Raw genomic sequence first — 12,406 nt, 5'->3', positions numbered from 1 at the left:
TCCAAATATAGTTAATCTAATAATCCACATCGCAATAAAAGAGGTTCAAGTGCCTCATCAATGAGGGGATTCGACTGCATTGGCAGAGTCATTTAGTAGAAAATGACAAGCGTTGTATCAGATGCTTTGACTTTATGCCTTGTAATGCTTTTGATGTCGCCACTTTTCTTACCTCCTGATAAATGCAGACTACTGCATATTTGGTGGTTAAAATATTTGGCATAATAGACAGACAATGAAAGGTCGCATGAGCATTTCATTTGCTGGGAGTGTTCAAGACAAAGTGATAAAGCAATGAACAACAATCAAAGTGATTATTTGAGATGCTTTTTCAATGGCTAAGTCAATCAAAACAAACCTGAAAATAACTATTACATGCTGCAAGTCATAAGCTTGTCCCACATGGCACCACTGAGAAAATGTCAATTATTGCTATGAACAAAACGGTTTGAATTGTTTCTTTGAATGAAGTCTAATATCTGGACCATATTGATGTGAATAAATGTTGATAGAATGTCATGAAATAACGGTTCTAATGTATACATATGTAAACAAGGTTTGTTCATTATCCATTGTGATGTCATCAAGGTTAATTGCACATCAACCTTGTGAATATGTTATATGACCTGCCCATATTTTTGTTACTTTCTAATAATTCATAGAAATCCAAAGTAAAATGGTAGCATGATTGGCTAGCATCTACTTATTTCAGTTGATTGATTTTACCAAATAACAGTAGTGCTTTTGTCTCTGATTATCTGTTAAGTTGTGGATTGCTTTTAGTCGACTGCCTTTAGTTCATTGTATGACTTATCCTCTTTCACTGATACTAGCATATGCGCATGCAAAATGCATGTCAAAAGAAAAGGAATAACACTGAACGATATGTCAATCGGTAACTAGTTTTTATTCTTGTGCAGTAATTTGTGGAGGAGAATCACTAACGAGAAATAAATTCAAGATCAAATTAATGAGAAAACAAGAAAATATTGAAAGATAATGCTTTAGGATGTAGTTTATTTTCTTCCTTTACACCCATGTCATCATCACAATCATAGCCAATCTTATTTTTTACAAATAACTTAAAGATGGTGGAATAAGTAATGAGTAGTTAGAAGAAAAACAATGTTGAATGAAATTACTATTTCCAAAGCTCTCAGATTAGCCCTTTTTTATGGAAAATTATAACAGAATTTAATGTTCATATGGAAACAATGCTAAGAATTAAGAAGGAAAAAGGAACAAAATTCAAGATTTCTTTGATCTCTTCTATTGACTCCTTTTAATAAAAGCTGACAAAGAAAACATGAAACCAGTACTAGAACTATTTTCTTCTTAAAATAAATGAAATAAGAAAATAAATTATGAATTAAGAGAATGAACTTATAAATAGGGCATGTATAAGTGCAAAAATAGTTTCCTACTCTCAAAGTTACAGAAAAAAGTTGAAATAATGTCTTAAAGGACCAAAATTAATGCTTGAGATGGGCTTCTCCCACCTCATGTCTGATTCTATATTAAGAAAGTTAGTTGATGATATCTTGGTTTGTTCTTATATTTCTATTTAAAATTATATTAAGAAGGGGAAAACTAATAAGGCTTTTAACAAGAAATTTCTTGATATAGTCTTCTATATTGATGTTCATATTCTATATTAGTTTTTAATTTTCTCTTCTTCATTTAATACTTATCTATTCTTTTTATATGTAATGGGCGTTGTGGATGTCGGCATACTAGTATAACTTATCTTGGGCCTACAGACCCTAGCACTCGATCGAACATAAATCGAACTCCATGTGCCTCCATGCAATGTGCTTCATGGGACAAATCTGTCCAATAGAATCCCACTGACAACAACTTGAACTCAAACATTGTTAGAGCCACAGTAACTTGAAACTTAGAGAGCGCCCAGAGAGGATTATCCGGCACCTTTTCCCCCTATATACTAGGGTACCATTTCTATTTCACTAAGCCTTGGTTCACTCAGTATGTAGGTCACCTTCTCTGATCAAAGTAACAATCTAACTAAGCACAGTGAACCAAGACAGGTAAAACTGGCATAACAAACATCAACGAATATCCGAACCATTCATCATCATTATCCTAGCCTCTTCTTGTCCACATTGGATAAGCTATGAAGCATAAATTTAAGTAGAGAAGTCTCAAGCTTTATTTTATATGTGCAGAGCAAAGTAGAATGCGGACATGGTTGGTGAGTTGGGTCCATAATGGGTATGGATTTAATGTATCTGATTAGTCTGGATATGCTGGCACACCATTTCCTCTTTTGGAAAGATGATAGCTTTTTAAGGACCTAGATGACCACCAGCCTGTCCGAGCCTGTTCACACTAAGTAGGTCATAGAAGAGTGACTATTATTTATCTACTATAATTACATATATTGGTTAGGTCATTTTGCCATTTCGACACAATTTTGAACTTGTTAGGCGAACCATGAAACAAGGGTGGACAAAAATTGGCAAAGAACAGGAAGTAATGCCTGATATGGCTAGCTGTACGTTTGGGTCCACCTTTTTGGCTGCTGGAGCAAGCCAGAGGACTCTAAGCCTGGACAAGACCACTTGAATTGCAGATAGGACAAATATTGATGACCTGACGGTTGAATATTGCATTTTCCATATTGATATTTTTTGTTCCTCTACAAGGATAGCAGCTTTGCTTCTCTTTCGACCGAATTCATTGTGAGCAAACATTTTCTACAGTAGATCATTAGAACTAGTAATTGTAGCCATAGTAACAACTACTTTGCCTGAATTCAGTCTGATCTGTGTGATTTTACTGGAATTGTTGGCTATGGATTTAACAATTCTTATAAAGACTTCTTTAACTATTTATGATAGTTCTTGTATTTAATGTCTTAATATATGCCTTTCACCATGTTAAGGAAGTTTCTTGCATCAAATTATCTGTGTATTCAGGGATGAAGTTTTTAAAGATGAGATAGACAGCAGCCATGGAAGCTTAGCTGCTTTTAAGCCTAACATTCAGGAGTTGGAGATGCTTCTAGAGGCTTACTTTGTGCAGATTGATGGCACTCTAAACAAATTATCCCATGTATGTAGCCTGTTTTTTCTCTTGCAATCTTTCAGTACCTTGATCTACTTTTATTCTTTTATGAGTGGTTGATACAACTAATATCACTATTGCCGAGCTTTAAGAGGAAATATAGAAGGCAACTTGCAAGAACTATTATTGGTATTCTACCTTAGGCTAAATAACTGAAATTTTAAATACCTGAAAATTTTATGTTCCAAATAGACACTGTAAAGGCCAATTTGCCCCTGAAAAAGTACTAGTGCTAGAATAGTTGTTACAGAACTAATATTGTTATCTATATCTAGACTAATATATAGTCAAAACTCCAGACATTCATCAGATGTTCTATGCATACTCTCATGTGCATTGCACGTGGCCATGCATTGATCTACTAAGTAAAAGAGGCTATATCCTGCACATAATTTGTCTGCCTCTATTCATTCCAGCTTAATAGTTTCTTTTAAAAAAATATTTCTCATTCTGAAAATAATTATTAGTTGGAAGATTTTTTGCTGAGCTCAAAAATCAAGTAGATTTCATAGATTCATGTTTTTGTCCTTCTAATACATCGAGTTTGATATACTGCTGAGGTTTTTCTTCATGTAGACCACAACAACTATGAACACCATTGATGCTCCAGATTGTAGTAACACTGTAACTTCTTGTAGTTTTGTTAATAAATCACATTCTCCATTACTAAATTAACAGTTTTACCCATGGTTGTTGAAACCGTCCCGAACCACCCGGTTTGGGGTGTCTCGAGCCGTACCGACGGTGGACCGAGATGGAGAACGAAGGAGGGAGGGAGAGGGAGAGGAAAGAAGAGAAAGGCCGGCCGGCGGAGGCCGAGGAGCTGCCGCACGGAGGAGGCGGAGCCCCTCCTCCTCGGCCTCTACCTCCTTCGCGCGGCGGCTCCTCGGCCCTTTGTTGGCTCTCTGCTGGCCTCCCTCTTTTTTCTCTCTTTTCCTCTCTCCCGTTCTCCCTCTCTCTCCCCTCTTACTGCATCGGTACAAGGCCGGCACGGCGCGGCGCACGGCCGTACCGACCCATGCCGCTGGGCAACTGGTCCGGGGCTCGGTACCAGCACAGCAGACGTTGGTTTTACCAGTAATTTTTATAGCTTTCTTTTGGGTTTCTGACTCTAATGTCTCTCCTATCTGCACATAGTTGAAAGAGTATGTGGACGATACAGAAGATTACATCAACATCATGCTAGATGAGAAACAGAATCAGCTGCTACAGACGGGAGTCATGATCACCACCGCAACTGTTGTAGTCACTGCTGGCATTGTGGTTGTGAGCATATTTGGTATGAATATAGGTATTTCGCTATTTGATGTTCCAACTTTTTCCCAATTCTGGGAGACCACTTTTGGCACCATAGGCGGCTGTATCGTCCTATATGTTTTAGCCATTGGATTGGGCATGAGAAGTGGACTGCTGCAATGATCACAATTCTGAGTTACAAGCATATAGAGCTGACATGGAAGGTGCTTTACACTTGCAAACTTGAGACCACTTTTGACATTGTGGTAGTATGTTAAAGTGAAAAAACATGGCGGGATAATGATGTTTTCTGCTGTATTTTTTGAATCCCATTTTGATGGTGCTCTTTATCTCAGCTTTATGACTGAGGGTTCAATTTCAAAAAATTAATGAAATTATGATCATCTTTTTATGATTTGCTAATGATACTCTATTATTTTTGGATGCTAAGATACAACTTGTGTGCATTTTCAAATGAACTTTATACCTCTTTAAGTTAGCTTGTGGATTGAAAAGTTTGATTATTCTAATCAAAACTATGATCTAGTTTGGAGAGGGTGAGCTTTGGTGCAATGATAAGGTTGCTCCATTGTGACATGAAGAATTATAGATTCGAAATACAAAAATAGCCTCTTTGAACATAGTTGCAAGGCTACATATATTTGGCCACCCTCTCCAGATCCTATAATGGCAGGTAGGCTACCTTTTTTTTAGATATGATCTAGTTTGGGTTTATATTGGGAGGAGCAAGTCTCTAGCTGCTATCCTTGAAGGCAAACTTCATAAATACTTTGAAAAAAATGTCTTCCTCCGGTAGGGGATACTTAGGAGAAGTGATTCGATATCTCCACTTGATAAAATGGAGAAAAAGTTAGCTAGTTTGGGCTTCAAAAACATTTTTGTTTGGAGGCAGTATTATCTAATCTACCCATCTATTACTTTTTTTTGGCACCTGATTGGATGATTAAGACAACAGATCAGATTAGAACGGGTATTCTTTTGGAAAGGGTCTCAGTTGGTGAAAGGAGGATTCTTCCTACCTAACTAAGATATGGTCTGCAAATCCAAAGATCAAGGTTGTCTGGGTATAAAAAAATCCTAGAGATCTTGACATGCATTGTTGTACAAATGGTGGTGAAAATTATTAAAAATCCCTCTGATCATGTCAGGAAGACGATTGTTTCGGTGGCAAAAAATCCCTCTGGTTTTCACACTGCTGTTCCTTGATGAATTCCCTGCTAGATTTCATGGAAAACGTTTTGAGGAAAACCAGGTCTACATGAAAGTGGGAACGAGCAAACATTTGGTGATGTCGGCAAGAGCAACACTGCTTCCTTGAGAGCTTCTCTATCATCATATTCTTTGTTCTCACACTGAACTACTGGGCTTGTTGCATAAATGCCAGTGCTTTTTAACCAGGTCTCCTTTTCCAATAGCTACTGACGGCAGTATGGTGGCAACCTTATTTCCTTTCATTGTTGCAGCCTATTTGTGCTTGTATCAACTCCTTGTCTTTCAACTGACTGCTAAACTATGATCAATGAGGACTGAGCTTTTAGCAAGTATATTAAAAACTTCTCCTTGAATGCTTTAATATTTCGTCGAGATCTTTGTGATGTGATGATTTTTTTTTCATAAGAAAATAAGTTTAAATTTCTCTCCATATGATTTGATGCATGCTGCCATTAACTTAACCCTATTAGGAATTTGTGTGGGTTAGGATTTCCAAGTCTACATAAGGATCTGGCCTCGTACTGTGTTATTAAAAGAATTGCCCGTCAAGCACATCTTAGATAGAGTTGAATTGGTTAAGGTTTCCCTTGAGAGGATTCATTCATGTTCTATCTTTTGTAAGAGAATGAATATTTCATAAGCAATTCGAAACCATTTTCTCGGACATCATAAGTAATACAATTACCTATCTAATTCAATGGAACGGGTGTTGTTGTCTGTGCTGCTTCTACCGTTATATTCTTTGGAGAAAATCCTGCAGCAAGTTTCATTTCCAGCTGCATCTGAAAACTTGACACAAAAGGTTAAGCTTTGCTTTTATCTACTACAAAGTAGCATATACTTAGTGCGGTTACAGGAGAAGCGGAAAATTCCTGACATAGTTTTTGTTGCATTGCCGGTAAAATGGCTGAAGTTCCGTATCTCCTTGTACTGAAAACTCCAATCCTTCTCCTGCATAAATTTCAGCATAAGTTTAGAATATTGACGTGTGAGTTGGGGGCAAAAAAAGGTATCACTAAACCAAAAAATTTGGTAAACTTGGTAAGAAATATATAATGAGAACATCTGAATTGCAGTAAAGGATTCAGTATCAGAGTCCATTTCAGCTTCTGGATCCTTTTAATAGCCAACAACAACATGAAATTGCAACAAATAACTTGACGTAGTGTGGAATCCAATATTGTAACATGAACTGAAAGGACTTATTTCCTTGAAGAATACAGGGAAAAAAGAAAATTTGAAGATCATTAAATTCCAACTACTAGTATTATAACCTAATTATTTGTTTCTATTTTTACAGTTTTTTTTGGTTATGTGAAGTTCCCCGACAGTTTAAAGATAATTATTATTCCACTATGCAAGTGGATTTGGTGGATGCATATGCAACATAGATCTAACTCAAATCCAACCTTCTTTGGCATAGCAAATTGAGATACAACTCAAATGCATCGAATATGAATACATCCGGCAATATCCAATAACAATCTAAGTTCTAAATAATAATTAACAGTAAAAGTCCATGGAAAGCTAGTTGTATTATGAGCCATATGAGGTGCTACCGGTCGGCAATGCCATCCCCCTCTTCAAAAATATGAGATGCATAAGAATGAATCAACTAGCGACACATTCAGTAAACATCGAGGTAAAAGTAGTTTATCTATCCAGAATCGCCCTCGAACCATACATATCTTGCATAAAGATGAGTAATTAACTGCACATACTAGCCCATCCCAAGTAGCAATAAATTTGGCAATAGAAACATTTGTAGTAAAGATTCTTTTCCCTCCTCCACATCAATCGTTTTCTAATATTGTTACCAAAATTTATCTTAAAGAGTTCCCTGGAGTGGGGGTCTAATGTGAAGCTAATCACCATATAAGAATCCTAGTTTTCCATGGCTCTTGATGTGGAGTATTGGTTGGCCTGAAAACAGGGAGGTATGAGACAACAACAACAACGCAGACTTTATAAGGCCGCAAGATCATGAATCCTACTGGGTTTTCCCTCCATGTTCTTAATAAATAAATAAATCCAACATGTTAAAAGCTCTCCTCTTGACCAATCTAGTGGGCCCCCACCAGCCCATCTCCCGAGGCGAGATCCGTCGCTACCGCTTTGGCGGCCTTTGCCACGTCGGACAACCGGAAAGCGCATAAAGCGCTGCTAATCCCAATCCGCGTCCAACTCCAACAGCTAATCTACTCTCTCTCTCTCTCCTTTCTTCTATAAAGTGCAAAACCCTTATTCCGAAACTCAGAAACTCTCTCTCTCTCGCTCTCCCCTTTCCTGCATAAATTACAAAACCCTAATTCCGAAGCCTCACAAACTCCATAACCCAATCTCTCTGTTGAACCGATTCTACTCTTCTTCCCGAGCGGCGCCATGGCTGAAGGCGCATCCCCTCCCGCCGTCGACAACCTTGACGGTTAGTTGTTCAAAATTCTCTCCCATGTTAGGGATTAATTTCTAATTTTCATGTCTATTTTGATCCAGTTGCGAAATCTTCCACCTCTTGCGATTCTTTTTTTTTTTCTTTGTTGGATCCAAGATCACAAATCTTGCCTTTATCTTTCAGGAAAACTTGATAAGGTTTCGATCAGGCGTGGCGGAAAAGGAAGATCCCCTGCTTCGATTAATGGCGGGTATCGATCCAACTCTTCGTCGGCGAGGTCGACCGGGAGCTCGCCGGCTTCCGATTGGGCCCGGACGCCTGGGCAGCACAACCGGCAATTCAACAATTCGAGTTCGAGGTCGCTGGAGGAAGGAGATGATGGAGATGATTTGGCGGGGGCGGCGGAGAAGGCTAGGGCCAGTGGAGGGACTCCGTTGTCGAGGGATCAGAGGGAGGCGATAAGGTTCTCGATGGTAGGGAGGAAGAAGGACTTCAAGCACATGGAGAGGGTCGATGGCCGGTGGATCAATGTGCTCGAGGGGCTCGAGCTTCATACTGGAGTTTTTAGTGCAGCGGAGCAGAAGAGGATTGTGGCTTGCGTCTACGATGTTCAGGAGAAGGGGAGGAATCGGCAACTCAGAAGTATGATCTTGGTTACCCTTCTTGCACTTTTATTTGTGGTGATAAGAACATACAGGCGCTGGTTACTGCTATGCCAATTGCCAAGAGTTTTTTATGTTCTTGCACTGCATTGTGTCATACTAGAATCGCCATGAAAATGTTTTTTGCTTTATCGTTATAAAATATAATCTTGATTTTGTGCTACGTGCAAATCTAGTTATGGTTCTGATATGCATAGATCAATGCAAAAATTTGCTGTTGTAGTATAGAAATTTTTTTTAATTACATGGAAAGTGTAGATTGAGGCAAAATTGTGCTATTATAGGAAAAAATCATGGCATAGTGTAGAACAATCATAAACTCTTTGATAAATAAATATCCTGTATGCAGACTGCCACTTGGGAATTTTGTTAACTTTAATGTTAAGAGCTCTCAATATATAAGCTTCTTGCTGGCACGAAGAGAACAGTAGCATGAGATGTAATCAAGGCCTTTATCTTGCATGTGAACTACCAGTTAGAAAATATGTTCAATATATTAATGTTATAAGCTTTTTAGTTATAGGATAAAAGTTGGAGTGATGAAAAAAGAAATTCAACAAGAGATTTATTCAAAGTCTTCCTTTTTTTTGTTCTCTGTCAGATGTCTCTGAAGAGATCATTCAAAAGCTTTTATACAACCTTCTCTGAAGATTTGATATATGGTTTATTTGATGAAACATTTTTTTTTGAAGCCTGTAAAAGAAATCCTTTGTGGTCTGGGGTGATCTCCTGTCCTTATATATTTATAGCCAGACTCTTTTGATCACCTTGATTAAAATTGTGGTCCCGTTTATTAACTAGACTGCACCATTGAGGGGAATTAACATCCCATGGTAAACAGTATAATATTCTCTCCCCGCTTTGCTCATTTACTGCATGAAGGATGACGGACATACACCTGATGTTCATTTATCAATCACGAGTTCAATACTTTCTTGAAAAAACACTTCACTGACATTGACTGGTTCTGGTATTTAAGTAGCTTTAGAGCTGCCATTGACAGTTTCTAGTGTTAGCTATCTTTATTCCTTGCAAATATTCTGACTGATATAGAATGTAATCAAAGCTCTTTTTCTGAAATTCATTTTCATTTTTAAGGATGCTATCATCAATATGTTATCCTTCTGCCCAGACTTGCAGAACATATGGTGCATGGAAGAACGAAATGTTATATCCATCAAAACGCTCACTGTTTTGTGCAATCTTTATTCTCTTGTGTAATGTTGGGTAACAGGGGGGAGAAGAGTTGCAGCAAATTTTTTACTTGCATGTCAGTTGAGTGTGGAGAAACTATGTCAGGATGCCCTGTTGATGCACATGCATCAGATAACTTCCACACTCCATGGAAAACTTGTTCATTAATTTCATTTTGACTTATCTAAAATAAGAGTTAACAGACTGTTAGATCAACTTGTTAAGAACATTAGCAATTACCATAAGTTTTGTTCAGGACTTACATTGCAATGAATGGTTACTGTGTTACACATAAGTAACAAATATACAAGCTACTGCTATTTGAATCTCAATACTTGATTTTATGTACTAAATTTTATGGAATTTGTTGTTCTGTCACTTGTATTTCAGTATTAAAATATGGAAAGTTATGCATCGAACTATATCTTATATTTTTTTCATATTTTTAATGTAAAATTGCATGGGTAATTAACTTTTGATTCTCTTATTTAAACTTTGATTTTTTGGCCCTAGGACGCACATATTCGGAACCACGAAAATGGATGCGTGGGAAGGGGCGTGTAACGATACAATTTGGATGCTGCTACAACTATGCAGTGGTATGTGTATTGCTTGCCATAACTCGCAGCATTTCCACCTTTATAGCTATGTTGGCCGATGTGATTCTTACCACAAGTTATGTACTTTGCAGGACAATTATGGGAATCCTCCAGGCATAATACAGGATGAGGAAGTAGATCCTATGCCGCCCTTATTAAAAACAATGATCAAGAGAATGGTTGCATGGCATGTCCTTCCTCCCACTTGTGTCCCTGATAGTTGCATCATCAACATATATGATAAAGATGACTGCATTCCTCCTCACATAGATCATCATGACTTCCTCCGGCCTTTTTGCACTGTCTCCTTGCTATCGAAGTGTAATATTTTATTTGGCAGAGAACTTAAAATAATGGGACCAGGGGAATTCTCAGGATCTACCGCAATACCTCTACCTGTTGGGTATGCTTATTATCTCCTTTGTTTATCACTATGATGCTACTTATGTTAACTGCTATTGGTAGTACACATACCTCTGGACAAGCTTAACTATAATAGGTTCTAAACAGTTTAAAATAGGATTTTGCTTTTTTTTCATATCTTTTTTCACTTCGCAGTTCTGTGCTTGTCTTAAATGGCAATGGTGCTGATGTGGCAAAGCATTGTGTGCCAGCTGTCCCCACTGAAAGGTAGTGTCTATACTTGAAGTTTCTTCCATGCAGTTTATTCATGTGATTGAGTTATTATATCTGCAACTTACTGCCATTCTAACCGCTTCTATCACATTACCTATTGCACAGGATTTCTATTACGTTCAGAAAGATGGATGACAGTAAGCTTCCTTACAAGTTCTCACCTGACCCGGCTCTGCAGAATCTTCATCCTCTTGCATATCCACCAATAAAATCCCCAGTGCAACAAGTAGCTAACACACTTTCTCCAAATCAGCAGCAAATTACTCCAGAAGCTCAAGTTCTGGGTAAACATATGCACTGCCACTGGAGCCATAATTCGAAGGCCCAGGAGCAAGTAGAAATTGCTGGGCTGGCTTCTAGCAGCCCCTTTAAATTGGGTTCAGATGATTTTCCTCCACTGGGTTCGAGTTCAGCAAATGGCCGATCAAACAAGCCAAGCCGTCCATTGCGGCAGGAACTTGAGCAACAGAAACTTTAAGATATTTTTGTAGTTATATGTCAGGCATTCGTTTTGTTATTTCCGTAATATGTTGCATGCCATGATCAGGTTGTAATCTATCTATCGTCAATACAGGTACACTTACTGTTTCTTATGATGAAGTTTTACTGGTGCATGTTCTCTGTGGAGCATGCTGGTAAAATTTGAGATGTCATGCAACTGGATGGTCCTAATACAAGCGAGTCAGTGGAATGCTTTTAGATTAATGGGAGTGGTTTAGGTCTGTTGGGGGTCCGATGCAGCACTTTTATCGACCATTGGATTACCATCGTGATACGTAACTGGCATGTGCTTTGAAGCTGTATCTGGGGCTCCCTGATATCAGCAATCTCAAAGCTCGCCGATCATGGATCACGATGGTGATCCAACTGTCCCTTCTGTATCGGACCGGCTGCTCGTCCGATGAGCTTTCAAACCTGAGCCTCTCCCATGTGGGCAATGTGAGGCATGAAAGATGGTGCAGATTGATAAGCCCTCGATCAATAATGGGTCATTTAGGGGGCTCTTAGCCAGCCAAATCATTATGTTGAAATTTTGTTGTGCACGTTAGATTTAGATGTAAGTGCACCATGCTGTGTGGTTTGGAGTTCAGACTGCTAACGATCTAGATGACGCTCCATCCCGGAAGAATGTAAAGTTTCTTTTTCAAATATTTGTATTTATGTCATTTATGAGCATCACTATTCACCTGACTGATGACAGATAAATTAGAATTTGCCCTTCTTATAAGAGAAAGGAAGAAAGGCTGCACACATTACGATCATCCAAGTTCAAATACTTGAAGATGCTGATGCACCACCCAAAGACTTGAAGCCCGAACCTCTAAGCTAAATTGACAGGTGTGACTACTTAGGCAACCCCAATTCAC

The 12,406-nt window shown here is 38.3% G+C and overlaps 1 protein-coding gene and 1 long non-coding RNA gene across 2 annotated transcripts; both read left to right on the top strand.

Annotated features, from left to right (window-relative positions):
- Positions 1-2,937: 2,937 nt before the first annotated feature.
- Positions 2,938-4,746, top strand: LOC120112846 (uncharacterized). Its single transcript, XR_005514465.3, has 2 exons — positions 2,938-3,075; positions 4,225-4,746. It is a non-coding gene; the product is annotated as an uncharacterized LOC120112846 (long non-coding RNA).
- Positions 4,747-7,724: 2,978 nt separating this feature from the next.
- LOC120112849 (RNA demethylase ALKBH9B-like) lies at positions 7,725-11,683 on the top strand. The gene is made up of 6 exons (XM_039132767.3): positions 7,725-7,981; positions 8,132-8,590; positions 10,318-10,403; positions 10,496-10,806; positions 10,962-11,033; positions 11,145-11,683. Exons 1-6 carry the CDS (start codon positions 7,939-7,941, stop codon positions 11,515-11,517), a joined length of 1,344 nt encoding a protein of 447 aa, XP_038988695.3. The 5' UTR covers positions 7,725-7,938; the 3' UTR covers positions 11,518-11,683.
- Positions 11,684-12,406: the final 723 nt, after the last annotated feature.

Source organism: Phoenix dactylifera, chromosome 2 (genome assembly GCF_051530095.1).
Source record: "Phoenix dactylifera cultivar Ajwa chromosome 2, Ajwa_hap1_PhDact_Kaust_v1.1, whole genome shotgun sequence".
Taxonomy (NCBI): domain Eukaryota; kingdom Viridiplantae; phylum Streptophyta; class Magnoliopsida; order Arecales; family Arecaceae; genus Phoenix; species Phoenix dactylifera.
This window is presented reverse-complemented; position numbering and strand designations above follow the sequence as displayed.